We start from the raw sequence: 17884 nt of genomic DNA, 5'->3' as shown, positions 1-17884 counted from the left end.
ATGGGATTTGACAAGATTTCCAAAAGTGTCTTTAATGAGGGTTTGGGGCTGATCTGGGAAGTACACTGCCTTGGACCTCCTGAAAGCAAACCTGACATTCCCTTTTACACAGAGAGCAACATTTTTCACCTACCTGCAAGCCCCTGAGGGGAGCCGACCGGTGTAGAGGGGTTTGATGAGAAGTTATTGCTAGAGTGATCGGGGGAATAAATCTGGAGCGAGAGAAGCAGAGCACGGTCAGCAGCACCCACCCCTGCGACAGCTCTCCCCCTCCCCAGCAGCGCCGCCAAGCCCAGTTGCAGGGAGGACCTCCCGATGGAATCACCTGATGGCACCTCCCTTCCCATACCCATACCCGCTCCCAGCCTGCTAGTCCCCCCGCCGCTCCCCCATTAACACCGGGGTCTCTCTCCGTCCCCACTGCCACCGCCCCTGCAGCTACAGCCTCCATTCTTCAGGTCCCACCTCGGAAGGAAGCGAGAGCCCCAAGAAATTATTGCAGGGTGCAGTGCTGGCACCCCTCTGCCACCATGCAGAAGCAAAGGTCCTTGCACTGAACGGGACAGAGGCAACCCCAAGCTCTGATAGCCCAGTGGGCCAGTGCCCTCCAGTTGGAACCAGCACACACAGGGCCAGGACTACTGGGACCTGCAATTCCTGCTACAAGGGCTGCATAGGGTCATCTTGTCAGACCAGTACCAAGCTGTACGATGTACCATGTGCCAGACCAGCTGGCTGCAGAGCCAGCTTATGGGCATGGGTCTCCAGGGCCACCATAACGTCCAGTGCCTCAGCTTCCCCATCTGCCAAAACGTGCTTTTGCACAGTGCCAGGACTCAGGATGGCACACACAGAGGGTGGAAAACCCTCCCCTCAGAAGCTGCCATGTTTTTTGGGTGCATTCACCCAAACTTCTCAACATGTGCATCTTCCCTGCTGCCTAGAGGGTCCCTGTTATAGAGGGAAGGTCCAACGCTGCAACAGGATCGGGACCAGGTCAAGGATCTGCAGAAATTCTTACTGAAGCTAGTGCCTTCCCGAGCGCATCTCCTGAGCTCCCAGCTGTGGTTCCTCTGTTACCTGCTGAGAGAGGACACAGACATCACTGCCAGGGCACTAGAAATGCAGCAGGACAAGGCACCCGTACAAGACCTTCTCTGGGGTCACCTGCTCTGAGATTGAAACTTCTTGCTCTTACTGCTTTGCTTGAAAATTAAATGGATGCCAAGCTCAGAGCAGCCCGGACAAGGGCACACACACCCCAGCAGCTTTCGTGGGGCTGCAGGAACATCTTTATAAGATGCTGGGTCGAAGGTGTCATGCCATCGCGATCAAATGTCTCTGCTGCAGCACGGCCTATTTCCGCAGGGCATCTTAAGCCCCTACAATCCCAAACTTGCTTCCCTTCCTCTAAACAAGGTTTTTTTCTACAAATCAAGGTCAGGCTCTTCATTTCCTGGGGAACACGAGTTCATTTCAGTAACAGGTTTTGTAACAGGTTCAACAGGGTTAGAGATTAAAGCACTCGGGGGTTTAACGTGGTATCCAAATGCAGCACAAACATTCCTATTCCGGATTTAGATGAACAGCTTCACACATACCCCCGCCTTCCCGCAACGCAGGTGCAAATCCTTCCCGCAACTCATTTAAGCCATGGCACCTCCAAGAGATAATGTCACAGATCCTGGTCTCCTCCCAGATCCACCAAGCAACGTGTAAACCCCCAAGCCAGCCCCCTGTTTCCCTGCTATAGCCTGCCCAGGTATCCAGCACCAATAACCTCACTGCGCCTCTTCCTCACGCAGTAACTCCACAGCCAGGTGACACACAAGGGACAAAAAGCGTCTGGGTACACTGGACACGTATATCACAGCCTCGAGCGTCAGAGGTTTGCGCAAGACTTTGATTTTCCAGTTAAGCCTCTGCGTGGCAGTGGAGCAAGAGGGATCATGCTGGAGACCACCGTGCGCCTGAGGACCGTACGTACCCATCATGCTGTCTGTCCCGCTGATCGGGGGGGTGTGACTGGAGACACCGTACGGCGTGGAGGCGGAGGAAAAGCCAGACACAGAGGGGAGTCCGCCGTTAACCTCTCCTGAATGAAGCTGGTAGTTCTGGCAGAGAGGGGGAGAGGGGTGAGAGGTGCCCTCGAAAGGCTGCCGGGCTTCGGCGTCCGGGCCAGGACCCAGGTCCTGCCTGTCGGCAGCCGCCCCAAGCCGACAGCTACGGGACGAGGTGACGCACTGCCGCTGGCCGGCCGAGCGGAGCCCCCCAGCCCGCCCGCGGGGCAGCGCGGGGACGCGTTACCATGCGTTCGTGCTGATGTAAACTGTTGAAGCCGCTGGACTGCGGGAGTGGGGAGGAGGAGCTGCCCAGCATGGCACCGTAACTCGACTGGCTCATGGCACCCGGTGAACTCCACAGGTCTGGCGAGTTATGGAGCCCGTCTGGAAGGAAAACCAGGGCTGAGCGGGGCAGAGACGCTGCCCACGTGGCGGCAAGTCAGCCCGGGCTGAGGGGCTGCGTCCGTCCCCATTGCGTTCCTGCCTACGCTGAGCATCACCTGCTGAGCAAATCGGAGCCATTTCAGGGCTGCTTCGTGTCTCATGCACTCCTGCCCCGAGCTCCCTCCATCTCACGTGCTGTGCAATTCCTGCCGGGGTTGTTAATAACTCACCTGCCATATAAAAGGCTCCGGGATACACAGTGCTGGGAGGTTTTGAGGGAGTATATCCAGCTGGATCCCTGCTGTAGTCATCACCTGAGTTGGATGGATACACCTGCGGGGCAGAAAAGGGGTTAAAGAGAAGTGCTTGGCCACTCCGTGGCCCCGCATCCTCCCCACGGGTCACCCCACCCCATGCAGCTTCACTTTTATTCATCAAAGCAGACGACAGCCAGTCCCACGGCAAAGCCAGGGGGAACCAAAGCAGCTCAGCCAAAGTCACGGCTCTGCCAGGGAGCGGCACCGGGGACGGGGCCGTCACACAGACACGTCCCATCTGCCTTCCTGTAACATTGCGGACCCCCGCAGCCCCCTCCTACAGAAGATGCCGGCGCCAGCAGAAGTTTCAACTCTCTGCTCTAGTTCCTTTTTCTGCGGTTATAACTTTTTATGGGTAACCACAAAAGCTGTCATTTCTGTGTGCTAACCCCGCACCCAAGGGCGCGGGCTGGGAGGCGGCAAGAGGGACGGACGAGGCTTCGGGACCTGCTCACCCCTGCGCCGACCCTGCCGTGTGCTGGGCTGCGGCACCGTGACGGCAGCAGCCGCTCCTGAGCACGGCCTCTGCTCAAACCCTTCACAGAAATCATCCCATCCTGCTCGAGGGGAAACTGAGGCATGGGGGAAGCTGAGGGCTGAGCAGTCCCTCAAAAGGGATATCACACGGGAGGGGATGGCTCTCGGACAGGTTTTGGCCAGATTTCTGCAGCACCGTTCAGCTACGTTATTTAACAGCATATTAAGCAAAAGAAAAGGCTTTTTTTTTCTTCTAAATTAACCAAACCCATCCTAGAAAGCCCTTACCGAAAATCATCTTGTGCCCGTGCAAAAACATCCTTTTTTTTTTAAAGCAGAAATTCAACACGCAAAGAAACTGAAATGCCACTTAAAATTACGTGAGAACTTTTGTTACAACTTATTTTCATCCCCATTGATTCATTCTGAAACCACTAATAATTTTTTTTTTTAAATACACACGAAAGCAGAGGCGGGTGCAGGAGGCTGGCTGGGTACGCTCAGCCAGCTCTGCCTGGAAGACACAGCTCTCTTTGGAAAGGAAACCTGCCCTGAGTTTCTCTTTCCCCACACCCAGCCAACTCCCTCTGACCCCTTGTCTCACCCAGCAAGAAGGGGCAAAATTGTTCTCTATTTTTGTATATGCCCAGAACACCAAGAATTTCTTCTTTTATTGTGGGGGGATAATAGAAAATAGGGGTCTTTTTGTTAAAAAAAAGAAAAAAAAAAAAAAAAGAGCTCTGAAAAGCACCAGTGATTGCACTTAAATATATCGCTTCATTTTCCCCTAGCAGCCCCAGTTCCTGCTTCTCAGAGCAGCTTCCCTCAAAGCTGGGGGGGTTCAGAGCCCCAGGGGCAGCCCCAGCCCCTCGCCACCCATCGGCTCTTGGGCAGCGGGTAGTTGGACACCACAGGGCAATGGGGAGCTGAAAGCAACTTGTGGGCATTGGTGCTACAGATCGAGACTGGGGAACTTGTAAAATAAAGAAAAAAAAGAAATAAAAATAAAGAGAGGGGGAAGGGAAAAACCTGACAGACGCTGGCAGCTGCCCTTCGTCCCTCGTTCAAAAAAGAAAATTCACAGCACTTTGCCTTTGCGTGGCATCGCAGGACAGCGTCGGGGTGAAGCGGGCGCACGGAGCCGCGCGTGGGCAGCGCGTGCGGCCGGGGAGAGCAGGGGAATGGAGGAGGCTGCAGAGAACAAGAATCCAGTAAATTGACTTTTCCTATAATTTGATTAAATAGCGGGAGCTGGGACAGGGAATCGAATGAAGCACGTCTAATAGCCCCGCGCCATCTGCCAGGGGCTGGCACCTGGCCAGCGCGCGAGGCAGCTGTGCGGCAGCGGAGCGAGCGCGGGGGGGCCGCGGCGAGCTGCAACATCCATTTAATAAATCCAGAGCGAAAATAAGAAGAATGAAATAGCAGGGATGAGCACACCAGGGTTGCAAAGCAGGGGGGAGTTCGCCTCGCTGCATATCCGCCCTGCTCCGCCATTCCTGACCTCCCCCCCATCTCCTGTTGGATCCCGAGGGGGCCGGGTTTCACCCCAGGAATGACCCTGGCCCCTCCAAATCCTTCATTTCCCTGCTCGACGCACGGGAGGCTGCGAAAACCCAACTCCGCTCTTCCCCGCACCGGCCGAACGAAGAGCATCCCAGCCCCGCTGCGTGCGGGGGAGACGGCCGAGCCGGCGGCCACCGGCCAAGCGCCGCAGGAAACAGTAAATCAGCGCCAGGTCCCCACTCCCCACCCCACGGCCCCAGCCCTCGAGCCGGCGGCGGCCTCGGGGACCTCCAGGTGAGGTCATTTCCTCCGGCTAAAATTGCCAGCGCGGCGAGAGAGCCACTTGAAAAGCCCCAACGCTGGGATTCGCAGGGCTTTGTGGTGTTGGTTTGGTTTGGTTTTTTTTCCCCCCTCCCTCCCTGTTTTTCTTGCTTAAATGCATGAACTGGGGTGGGACTTCAGGCAGACTAAAGCTAAACAGTGCAGTGACCAGACTGTGAATTCGCAGGCTGAAACGGCTCCCAGCCACTGCACTCGCTGCAGCAACAAAATCCCGCAGGAACCGTCTTGCACAAAATCCCTCCTCGGCTTCCTCTGGCAAAGCCAGCCGATGTGCAGCCGGGGCTTGGGAGCCCCATCCAGCCCCGGGTCCTGTGCCCGGACACACCAGCCTGCGGAGGAGCACGACCGCGAGCACTAACTCTGCTTTCCAGCTCCATGTCACAGGAACGCTCGAAGGGTCTCCGTGCCCTGGGGGCAGCCCCGGCACATGCCACTGCCCCAGCCCAGCACCTATTTCACAAGAACTAACCCCAAAGGGCCGTGGGTTACAAGCGCAGGTCCCTCCGCGCCCCTCCGCAGTCAGAGCCGCTCGGACCCGGCATCCCGTTTCACATCCCTCTTCAACCATCTCACGCCACCAATGCCTCTTGGTGCCTTTGGCAGAATCGCTCCCCTTTCAGCCACCCTCAACTATTCCAGCCGCTGACCTCTCTGAATTTTCAAAGCAGCTAGGGAATTACAGATTAAAGCACTTTATTTTAATAAGATGCTGATTAACCTATTTATTTTGCACAGGGTCCAGCGATAACACGGGGCGGGCTCCTGTGCAGAGGAGTCAGACAAGAAAGAGCCTTTGATCCGCTGCCTTTGAGGCTCGCAACTCCTTCTGCTCCACACCTCTCTCGCCACCTCAGTGCCCATTTCTGTCCCTGGGTGTAGGAAGTCCAAAAACAAACCAAGAAGTCGGAGGTCACAGCAACGAGAGGGCAGCGGGAAGAGGCAGCATCAGCCTGTACACCAAAAACTGGAGCTTTGCGGTCAAGGGGCAACCAAGGCGAAAGCCAGTGCTTTCTGGGCTGCAAAAGCCGGTGTGCGGGAGTCGGCTCAGACACAGGGAAGGGGCTGAATTTTGGCAAATGCCGAGCGGCTCTTCCTGTGGGAATCAGGGCCCTTTAGGGCACTGCCAGCACGATGGGCAGCAAGCCCCATCACCTTTGAAATCTGAGGCCAATAAAGGGCCATTTGTTGGGAGCGATGTTTTCCCCACATGTCGACCAGAGTTTAAGAGCTCCAAATTTCACACAGAAACTCAACGCAGCGATATGGATTCTGCTTCGAGCACGTTTTCCCTGTTAAAACATAGACTCTTGGAGCAACTCAGCACTGCTGACTGGAGCTGGTTTCTGCATGATGTGGGTCCACACGGAACCTCCAATACCCTCCAGTCTGCGAGCCCAATCCAGCAAGCCCTCGGTGCCTTCCTCTCCCTCCGTCCTCCCGACATCGGCATCTCAGGGTCCATTTCCGAAGGCAGACCCCATGGTGGAGGTTACAGACCAAGCGAGGGAACGCCACAGCACGAGATTTCCCCCATGGGTGGACACACAAGGGTGTTCCCCAGGGAGCGGGCGCCTGCTTCCCATCACATCGGCATCAGCTTTGGGAGCGAGCGGCACGACACGCTCGGGCAAGGGCACGTCTCCAGCGCAGCCCCAGCCTGGGCTCTAGCTCGCCCGCAGAATAGAGCCTGCCCGTCCCCCTGCAAGCACGCAAACGCTCCAGCGAGGAATGCAGCCTCGGCTGCCGCACAGCCAGACAGCTCCCATATTCCTGCAGGAACCCTCCAGCCTGCTCCAATTAGCTTTCCTGGAGATCCCATTACTTCTAGCCACAAAGACATTGTTCAGTTTATTCCCCTGTAACAGCCGCGGGAGCATGGCTAACATATTCCTACAGGCTGCTCGGCTTTCTTATAAAACAGCCCAGGCAGCGCACACACCTGGAGCAGCCCCAGCTGCCTGCCCGCATTACAACTGGTTTGGTTTCCCTTCTGGAGTGAAATCCGATCACACCAAATATTACATTTCACTCGGGCACTCGCGACATAACGTCAAACAGACGAGAGCCAGCGAGGGCAGGAGGCGGTGGGTCCAGGAGCATTGCGGCTCCTTCTCTGCCATCAGTGCCCCAGTACCACAGTCTCACAGTGCTTCGTCATTTCTCCTACATAGGAAGCTGTAGCTGAGAAAACCCTTCCCCATCCTGCTAAAATCCAAGCCCTCAATGTTTGGGGTGGCTGGACCCACAGGGCCGGCAGCTCTTGTGGCAAAGGCAGCAGGGATGCCCAGGGGATGAAGGAACAGGGAGGGGATACCTGCAGGGAAAACGCTCCTGCCACTTACCGAGGAGGGGAGTCCAGGAGGCACCTTCCGAACCTTTTTGGGCTGTCCATCTGGTTTAAAGAAAAGAAGAGAGGATCTAATTTTTGAAGGGGATTAGCAGGAGGGAAAACAACAAGCTACAGCTAAAAGTCTCCAAGGGTGGAAGATGCAGGTACAAATAGGGCTCAGATCCCAAATGCCCCATAGCCAAGGAAGCATCAATAGTGAAAATGTCTGAGGATGAACCTCTCCTCCTCATCTCGTCTGCACCCTTTGAGGGCAGGTTTCACCCACAGAGTTCACAGGGCAGTCTCTCCCAAAACACCGCAATAAGAGGTGCTCACCATGCAGAGAAGGGCTGCACTTGCTCTTTGGAAGAGACTGAGCCCATAAATAACCCCTTGTTGGTGGTTTTTTTGGAAACAATTTAACCTGAAATGGGTTTGTGGAGAGAGGACGCAGAAAGAGAACAAATGCAGGGATAGGGTGGTGTTTTCATTTGCTCCTTATACAGTAATATACTTGGGAAAGCTTCACTGCTGCAGGAAGGCAGGTCCAGCTCCAAGCAGGGAGGACACAGTGTCCTGGGGGAAGGGAAACAAATGGCTCAGGGAGGCGGTGGGGGAAACATCCCAAGGAGTGGCGCAAGGGGAAGCACTGGTTAAAAATTTGGGGTTTTTTTTAGTTCATAATTAAGGAAAGCCCCAGCTGGGGGGGTGCAGGATGCTAACACAGCAAGTCTGCCAAGCCAGGGACTCTGCCGGGTTGTAGCTCAGGAGGAGAAATTCACCACACAGAATGACCTGATGCAAAAGAATCATTTTCCAGGCTGACAACATAAACCAGCAACGTTTTGAAGTGGCAATATCAAAGCAGATGCCTTTTTCTGAAAAGCACTGGAAAAAATACATGTAACACTGGGTCGCTTCTAGTTTCGTTTGCTGGGGAAAGCCCAAAATAGCAGCAAGAAAGTGACTTTGGAGGGTGCGGGGAGGAACTATGACAAGAAACACAAGTTCTGGAGAACTAGGGCTTGTCTTCACTCAAAAGTTAAATTCACACCCAACCTTAGCCTTTGTTAAAAGCAAAGAAAAATGGCTTATTCCCAGGTAGATCCAGATGTGGGCAACTCCTGCTCTGGAACATCGAAGCAGGCAGTTAGGCAGGGAGAGGTCCTGGAGCAAACACCGCCTGTGTCCCAGGGCACAGCTCCCACACCCCGGCAGAGCGCCTGGACCTCACGCTGCTTCTTCACAACTTGTTCCTGGCAGTCCCATTTGCTTGCAGCAGGACAAGGGCTCCAAGGACGGCCATCAGCCATAAAAACAGCCTCGAAGGCGGCCCAGGGTTTTCCAGGAACGACTACTGATGTGCAGTCTGGCTGGAGGCATTTTTAGAAGAACCTCAAGCCGTTAGCTGCTTTCACCTAACTGATATTTTCAAGAAAGAACGAAATTCTACATGATTCTGAGCCCACCCACCCCCTTTTTTTAAAATTTTTTATATATATACTCCCCTCCGCCCCCCCAAAAAAGGCAAATGCCAGATTCACGCCTACATGCCCACATGGCAACATCAGTGCTTTCATTCCTGAAGGCAGACCCGACACGGGCGCCCACCCAGTCAACAGCCCCTGCGGTTGCCTGACCAAGCTGCAGGACAAACCAGAGCAACGGCACCTGAGGGTGACACGAAGCGACTTACCTATGTTGCTCTCAGCACCTCTCCTGCGAGGATTGTTGGGGTAAGAAAAATACTGAGACCCCCCCTTTCACCCCAGTGGGGGAAAGCGTGCTCGGACTCGCAATTCCCATTTCGCTGGGCAGGAAACCAGTCTGCAAACAAGGAGACAGAAAAGCCCTTCCATGTAATTACACTGGAAAACCACTGTGCTTGCTGGGAGAGAACAGAGCTGCCTTGAGCCACCTTCACACAAATTCAGCTGAGGGGAAAGAAAAAAAAAAAAAAAAAAAAAAAAGACAAGCCAAAGGGCCAGAAGGAAAAACAAATACGTAAATATGGGGATAGTGGTGGGGGAACATATGTGCAATTAGAAAAGGGTCTTTCAAACTTTGTTTCCTTGCTGGACCCCAGCAAGGAACCTCTCTACAAACCAAGGACGCAAACTAGCAGGTGCCATCGTGGGGAGCATTGCGGTCTCACGCTCACCTCGCTGCCCACCCTGCTGACCGTGTTATCAGCCCAGCCCGCTGAAGGCAAAGAGGAGGTGACCGTCAGGCTGAGGGTCCCCTTACGCAGTGCTCCCCACCTGCCTCACGGACTTGCTTGGGACAAAACTCTTCCCTCACCACCTCCGAGGTTTTACAGCAAGGGATTACAGTTTCTGATGTGATCGGCGCAGGTCAGACCTGATGGGCACAACGTGTCCACCCATCCTTGAAAGGCACATCCCACCGAATGGCCCCGTGCTGCCCCTCGCCCCCGCGATGCCATCAGGGACCCGGCCACGGCACAGGACAGATACAGCGCTCACCCACCGGCAAACCCACGAGCCCCCAGCCTGTCACATCTCTCAAGTGTCACATCTCAGCAGCCCACCTGACTGTGCCTCTCCCAGTCCCCCCAGCCCAAGGTGCCAGCACTGACGGTTTCTCTCCCATCCCCAGTGCCGCGCAGCTGGACCCATCGTGGACGATGCAACGGAGCTGCAATGCCTCTGCTGGGGGTGGTTCTCTCTTGCATCTTATCAGGGAAAAGTCAAATCCCTCTTTCTAAAAAGAGGAAACTCCTCCCCCGTGTTTATGCCAGCTGACCTTGGGCACTCTGGGAAGCAGCGCGGAGCCAGCAGAAGCCGGAGCCCGGGGTTCTTGCTGGCTCCCAGGATGGAGCAAGCGTGCCTTTGCTTTGGGAGCACACCCACCGGCATTGCCCCTTTCACCTCGGGAGAAAGTTAAATGTATTTACGTGGAATTTAAGAGGGCTGGCAAAGGGCCTTTAAGTAACAAAAGCTTAGCTTTGACCCATCTTCTGAGGGCAACACATTGAAATAAAGGAGGATTTCAGGCTTTTGAGAAACTGGAAAGAAAAACCCACTACTTTAAAACTCCATCTCCTCCAGAAAGGGGTCGGGGAGGGAAAGAGGAGCTCGTGTATTCACAGCTGGTGAAATTCCTGCAATCTGTTCCACCGGTCATATTACCTTTGCACTGAAACCGCTACGCGCCACGGAGCAGCGCGGCCAAGAAAAGCAAGCGGCACAGCACCCTGGAGGAGATCCCGGATGGCTGGGTCGCTGCTGCCCACCTCCTCCAGTGGGTACCTCCAGAAAGGCACTGAGATTTTAAGGCCATTTCCCAGAGAAAGGGATTTTCTTCCCCTTCCCTCTCCCTGGGGATGCCTCTGGACATGGTTAAGGGTTAAACGAGGGGGGAGCCACAGTTCTGCCCCGGAGGAGGGTGTTTTGGGGAAGAACGAGCTCCCCATCCAGGGCATCTGTCACCGGACAATTTTCCAGCGCTTTTCAAAAAGAAAAAAAAAAAACAGGTCAACCCCCCAAAACTGGAGCCAGAAGCAACAACTGTTCTGGGGGCCACAGCGAGCGTGCAGACGGCCCCGCTCGCCTCCCACCGCCCTGCACAAGAGGGGTTTTGTCTCCCCTCCACATCAAACGGGCTCCGTCTCCCGCTCTGCCACCCGATCCGGACCCGTGCGCCCGCGCCAGGGCCTCTCCCAGCCCGCAGCACCATTTGCCTAGCCCATTTCTGTTACCTTATATCTCCCCCTCCTCCATGAAACCCCAGCAAAACCGTAACATTAAAAAGCAAGGCTTGGCATCTGTCCCATTTTTATTTTAGCAGCTTCAGTGGTAAATTAAATCCACTCTGGCACAGACAGCCAGCACAGCTGTTTCAGCAAAGGAAACATCCTCAGTTCAGAGAAGAGGAAATTATGACAAATTTGTGTAAAATTAAAACATGTAATATGTGTGTGTGTACATGTATAAAATAAAAAGCTGTCCAGCCAAAAGCTGCTCCCTTGAATAAAATGGTGGGACTGTTTCCCCGGGGCCGTGCTCAGGCACTGACGGGGCAGTTGCAGCAACACATCAAAGCTGAGGTACTCGCTCCTTCCCGAAAAACTATTTCTGGATGCTGGTGGTAGCAGGCTAGATTATCTCAGGGCTGGTCGACTGCGTTCCCGGGCTCTGATTTACGCCTGTGGTATTCCCCACAGGAAGCAAGTTCTTCCCCATGGCACAGCCCTGGTCCTTCCGCCGGGGTTCACATGGGGTGACCCAACAGGGCAGTGTTATTGCTGCAAGAAGCAGCTCTCCCACGCCGTGTCCCTCCCTGATTGTGGAGAGGAGCATCTGCTGCAGGTCCTGCCTCAACAGCACCACCATAAAACCAAAACACTGCCCGATATCCACCAAAATGATGCTACAACAGCACAGAAACCATCCTGGGGACTCTCCCTCCCCTCAACTGGCGAGTGGGGGGACGTGGGGATGCTGGCCGGGGTACAGAGAGATGCTAGTCGGGGAGGGAGAGCATGCAGCACCAGGCATGGTGCTCGGAGGCAAAGTGAGAACCCCGAGGCAGGCAGCTGGAGGGAGAAGGTGCCTCCCGGAGCACTCGTCTGCCCGCAGCCACCCTGACACAAGGAAAGGTGTTGCTTGGATCCAACCTACTGAAACTCCCTCCGAGGGCAGTGTTGGCTAGGTCGTATCTGATTAAATACAAATCAGCTAGGAACAGGATTAACAATAATAAAATAAGTGAGTCTGAAGAGGTTTTGAAAAGAACTGAGAAGCTGCTACAGCCCCATTTCTAAACTCTGACAACTCTTCTGAGCCAGCAACACAGACCCGTATAAGCCCCCAACACTCAACAGATGTCTCTGAGCAGAGCAGAGGCTTTCCAGAACCTTGTGCAGAGAGACGAGATGCAAACCACCAGGTTCCTTTTCATTCCCAGGCTCTCACCCCTAGCAGCTTAGCCAGTAAATGAAGCAAAAAATCTCAATGCATTTTATCGTTACCTGGTTTAGTCCTGGCATCCCTGTGTCTCTTCCGAACGTGGAGTACGAGGCTCTTTCACTGCTCTTCCCTACAGTGGAGGAAAGAAAAGACAAGGTTTTGTGTAAGAGGGAAGGGGAGGTTTTGCGTGCACCCCCCCACACCCGTCCTCCCGAGGTGCGAAGCCCGCTCTCGTAACACAGCTTCCTCCTGCCTGTCTGCAGAGGTGACTGCCTCCCATAATAGCTTGTTGCTAAAACAGGAGCTCTTTTAAGTTCATGGACAGCAGGGCTCGGCTGGTCCATAAACAGCAAAACCCCAAAACTGCAGCAATGCAGGGAAGTGCTTGTGGCCATGCAAACTGGCAGTGTCAGACCAGAGCAAAAAAATCCCTCCAGACATATTAAAAAAAGCCAGCCAAATTTGGCAGAGGCAGTGACAGAGCAAACTGAAAGCCAGGCATGAGTGACCAGACTCTGCGGGTGCTTTCCATACAATAGGAAATACAATTTCAGCGCACACTGAGCAGCAGTGTGTGGAGCTGAGCTCCTGCTCCTTATAGCGCAGGAATTACCTTCTTCCCCTTTCCTGGTGGAGATTCAACTTTCCAAAAAAACATTCAGATCTAAAGAGCAGGCCATTCAATAGAAAAGCCTTTCCTTCCTTTCCAAGCCCCCTCCGTTAGGTCCCACCAGCCAGGCTCCTCCCGGACCTCGGGGCTCATCGCAGCCAGAGCATCCCTGCTGACCGGGATGCTGTGCAGGAGCAGCCCCGTGCGAGCCGAACCCACGAACCCACGTGTCCCAGCACTGCCGAGTGAACTTTAGCACCCAGCAACGGCTTTTATCAAACATGCTCAACCTCACCCTGCCCACATGCTGCTGAAAATAGTGCTTTCAAGGAGGAGGGGGGAGCGAAAAAAAAAAAAAAAAAAAAGAAACCCAACACACATGGTGAAATGTTTCCATTCTGAAATGTCCTTGCAGTCTCTTCCCTGGTGGTCACCGCCCCAGAGCACACCGCAGCCTGTGCAAGCACCACCCGTGGGTGCCAGGGCAGCGGGACAGCCCCAGGGAAGGACCCCAGGCCAGGGAGAAAGGGAGTAGTTCTACACAGTGCCTGGGGCAGCCAGAAGCACAACAGTCTGCTTTGGGGTTCCCCCCCGCCTCCCCAAAGCAAAATTAGACACTTTTCTAGAGGGGAACAGGCACTTTTCCATTAAAAAAAAAAAAAAAAAGAATTTTTCCCTGCTGTTAATTACAGCTTATTAACAGCGCCACCAGGGAAAAGGAAGAGGGAAACGGGAGATGATGATCAAAAAGGCTTTGAACCCAGGGCAGGATGGCCCTGCCGGCAGCTGCCCCATGCCAGCGCAGGGGACTTGCCCATGATGTGGCTGGGAGGTGCTGGGCTCTGCCAGCCGCTGCCACCACCACCACCCCCCGGGCAAAAATCCTTCCCCGAAAAGGGGCAATCGCATCCTGCCTCCGGTCTGGCTTAGTAAGCAAAATTGGGAGGGGGAGGATTCTGCCAATCTGCTTAACCTAAAGCCATCACCGAAGCCTGCTATGATGCAGGTTAATGCACTGGGGCGATGTTTGGGCTGGCAGGCAGCTCCACACACAGTTAAGAAATTTTGGGGAGCAGATGAAGGGGGGCGGGGGAGCAAATTTCCCCAAACCAGCCCCCCTGAAGCACAGGGCAGATTGATGGGAAGAGAGAGGAGTCTGCTCGGTTTTGCAACCTTAGCATGGGGGCCTTGAACTCAACCCAAAATTTCAGAGTGGGTTTCCCCACTACAACCCCCAAGCCCGAGACACCCCCCAGCTTCCCGACGGTGCCGGGGGTCGCAGCGCGGCACGCCAGCATCCCACCGCCCCTCGCTTCCAGTGACAGCTGGACACACCGCGCGCCGCTGCCGTTTCGTTTCAGAGGCTTAAACGTTAAGTAAACAAAGGTCAAAATGTCAGAGGACGGATCTCCTAAATGACCTAATTTTTAAAAGAGCTTAGCAGCTCTATTTGCTGCAGCGCTGGCAACGTTACACAAATAACTCAACAGGTTGTGGCATCGGGCGGATTGCAATTACTCCTAAACCAGAGGAAAAACAGGGTAATGCCACACTAGTTTATCTGGTCAGCAACAGCCAGGCCTCCCATCTGATAATATACTGCTGCTTCCACACATGGCTCGAGCGGCGAAGCACCAAGCCGAACGCCTCTGCTGTCACCAGATAACCTCGGAGGCTGAACCACAGGGCTCTTGGCACGTGCACAGGAAGACGAAGGGCTGCAACCCAGTACCAGCTCTGCACCATATCGCTCCCAAACCCGCTGCCTTCACCTGAGGGTCTTCCATGCCTCGCTCGGTTCACGTGGGACAGCAAGCGTGCTTGGTACCAACAATCTGCTGCACGCTTGGATCGGCGGGTGTCTTGCTAGATAGGGGAAATTGGGAAAAGGAAGGCAGCCCCCTGGCCAGCCCTAGCCCCTTTGTCATCACATAAAAAGGGGAAAAAGCAGCAAAAACCTCAGCAGTAGAAATTTTGCATTTAGTTGTCTAGGAAAACAAGGCAGAAGGAAGAAAGGCAAACTCTTCTGGATTGGAATGTATCTAGCTTATTGAAATAAAAAAAGTCCACAAGTTGGACAGGCAAAAGCTGAACTTGCCAGCAGAAGGTGCTGTTTCTGCTGCCAGGGAGATGCCTGCTGGCACAGGCGGCAAACCGGACTCGCCCAAGTCGCTCCTTCACAGGCCCAGCCCAGGAGCACCGACCAGAAAAGGTGGCGAAACCCCAGGACCACAGCAAGGACCAGGAGAGAGGCAGGTCTCAGCAGAAAACGCCAGAAATCCCTCCAAATGCCATCTCACTCCCGACGGAATTACTGAAATGCTGCAGATGGGTGTTAAGGGATCTCGAGGGGGGGGCGGGAAATAATCACAAGGTACTGGGAATAAATCCCTTGAATGGGAAAGGGGTTTCCTTTGGAAATCCTATCTGTTGGATTTACCTCTGCAAATTTTAGCACGCAAAGGTGAAGCATGGCAGAGGGCACCTTGAACAATGCATATCCAGAAACTGGCTAGGAGCATTTAGTATTTCCAGCTCTTTATGGCATTGCTTCGCTGCGAGTCCTGGCATCCCCCTCCTGCCTTTTCCACCCCCACCAGCTCCTTCCCCTGCCCGTGCTGCCTTCAACCCTGCTTAATAAGCGATTTCCCAACCTCTCTCCTCTCACCAGCATGTTCTCTCTTGCAGGATCTGGCTGTGCCAGGCTCAGACGAAGCCTCCCCCAGGCCTACCTTCACCCAGGGCTTTTGCAGAGAAACCCCTGTGCACGATTTGCGCTCTCTCCTCCCAAAGGCAGATTTGCTCCCGGGCTTGGAGACAAGGTGGCAGAATAAAAACTCCTCTTTCTTGGGGTTGCCGCCAGCTCCGGCAGCGGCAGGGTTTGGCCTCGGTGCCTGGGACCATGGCAGCATCTCACCTCCACCAAAGCAAACCACGCTTTTAAGTAAACTTGTGGTTTTGCCATTTCTCTCCCCAAGACAATCCCCACTCACAGATGTGTACAAATAAGCCAAGAAAAGGCGACTGAATGCTGCCTGTGGGTTTTGCCAGAGCCTGCCAGGAGGAAGGCAGGTGCTTTGCCGAGGAGCAGTGCCCCGCACTCCTTGCCAGCCCGTGGGGACTTCACACCAGTGTCCCCGCATCACCTCGTCCACACACTCTGAAACGGAGCCCCGGTGCAGCCCCCAGCACCCACCGCCCCAGCCATGGCACAGCCACCCACCACGAGCCACCCCCCAGCCCCGTGCCGGTAATTCCATTACAGTTATGGCCTGGGGAAAAAGGGGAGGAAAAACACAGCCGGGGATTAAAAGGGGTGAGAAAAAAAAAAAATGTTAAAAAAACAGGAGCAGTGACAAACCCCATCCGTGGGCAGATTAAAACCATTGTCCAGGAAGAACCCAATCCACAACAGCTCACAATACACACAAGATTAGAAATACTCCTCTGAAAAGAAGCTAATTACTAGAAATAATTACTAGAAAGAAATCTGTTATGGCTTATCAGTTGTCCCGCTGCTTAAGCAATCCCCCCCCCCCCCCCCCCGCCGCCTGCCCCGCTGAAGATGAATGGTGAAAGAGTGGCAGATTTTGAAGACTGGCGATTTAAAACAAAAAGAAAAGCCCTCCTCACCCTCTGGGATGAGCTGGTTCATCACTGCACTGTGTCCTGGCACTACCCCAGGCAGCCAGGTATGGTCCCCGTCACCTCTCCCCCCGAGGCTGGGATGCTCAGACCACACCAGGACGTCACTCATCCTCCGGGGAGCAGCACCAAGGGCTCAAAGCTTGAAAACTTGGAGGAGGGAGTGATGCATTGCTACTGCGCCCTGCTCATCGGGTTCAGCGACCCCCCGTCTGGCAGCCTGGGATGATTTTTATTCAGAGCACTGACAGGATTTCCATTCAGGGACTGACTGATTTTTTTTAAAAAAATTTAGGTTATCCCATCCAGTGCAACACAGGCCAGAGCTCCCCACCCGGTCAGTCTTGCAGACAGCTGTGGTTTTCCCCATCACTTTGCAGAGCTGAAGCTGTGGCAAAGAGGGAACCTGGGCTTTGGAAAGCATCCGATTGCAGATTGCCCTCGCACTGTCCCCTTCAAAAAGTGTATGAGCGGCGTCACCCGCAGCTCTCGGGGAGCTCTGAGGGCAGGGGAAGGCCAGCGCTGGGAGCAGTACCCGCAGGTCCCACCGTCAGTGCGACCCCTCTCCTGCTCAAGGTGCCTCCCAAAGCCAAGCTCCCATCGTGCCAGATGCTGTACGTTCATCTAAAGAACATCTGTAAGCCCCGAATACCACATCTGTGTGGCCCAGCTGAACAGAAATCAGTACTTTTCCTTTCAAAGCGTTCTACGTGAATTGAAACCGGTTTTGGACTAGGCGTGCACCCTGTGATAATCCCGAGTGGGTTGGACTGGGGCTGCCCGCAGATGAGCAGGCAGGCAACCGTGCCGCCAGCGCTGGTACCTCCCGCTGCCAGGACTGCTGCCTGCTTGCAGGAAACAACAGGCACGCTGTCCTTCTGGGATTAAATCTGTCCGGCGCTTTGCACCACAGCTTTGTGCTCCCCCCCAGAAGCTGAGCAGCCCCCTCCACACCGCACTTGGGAGGGGGACCCTGGGCAGGGGACGAAGGCACAGGCTGGGGTGATGGCACAAGGGACCTGCCTGGACAGGCAGGCAGGAACAAGAGGCAGGGATGCAGTCTCGCAGGGGTTTCGGGGATGTGCTGGCAGTGCCCTGCTCCCCTCAAACTCAGACCCACTTTCCTTCTCTCCTGGGCCGTGCAAATCCCTCCAGCCCTGCCCTCCTCATGGATTTTGCTGCCCTGGCACTGCTTGCAATTTTCCGCGCCCCTAGCTAAATACACCTGAAACCAACGCTCTAAGCTGCTTCTGTGCACGATCACTGCTGCTCACAAGCCA

At 54.6% G+C, this 17884-nt stretch overlaps 1 protein-coding gene across 1 annotated transcript in view; it reads right to left on the bottom strand.

Moving 5' to 3' along the window:
• The window catches only part of TCF3 (transcription factor 3), an 81881-nt gene that overhangs the window by 17698 nt on the left and 46299 nt on the right, over positions 1–17884 (bottom strand). Inside the window, 9 exon segments of the mRNA XM_052802484.1 lie at positions 134–212; positions 1022–1080; positions 1988–2114; positions 2308–2447; positions 2678–2780; positions 7432–7481; positions 9115–9181; positions 9183–9245; positions 12412–12479. Coding sequence (XP_052658444.1) covers positions 134–212; positions 1022–1080; positions 1988–2114; positions 2308–2447; positions 2678–2780; positions 7432–7481; positions 9115–9181; positions 9183–9245; positions 12412–12479 — 756 coding nt within the window.

The sequence above is a fragment of the Harpia harpyja genome, chromosome 11 (genome assembly GCF_026419915.1).
Source record: "Harpia harpyja isolate bHarHar1 chromosome 11, bHarHar1 primary haplotype, whole genome shotgun sequence".
Lineage (NCBI taxonomy): Eukaryota > Metazoa > Chordata > Aves > Accipitriformes > Accipitridae > Harpia > Harpia harpyja.
Note: the sequence above shows the minus strand (reverse complement) of the source record. Positions and strands in the feature narration are given on the sequence as shown.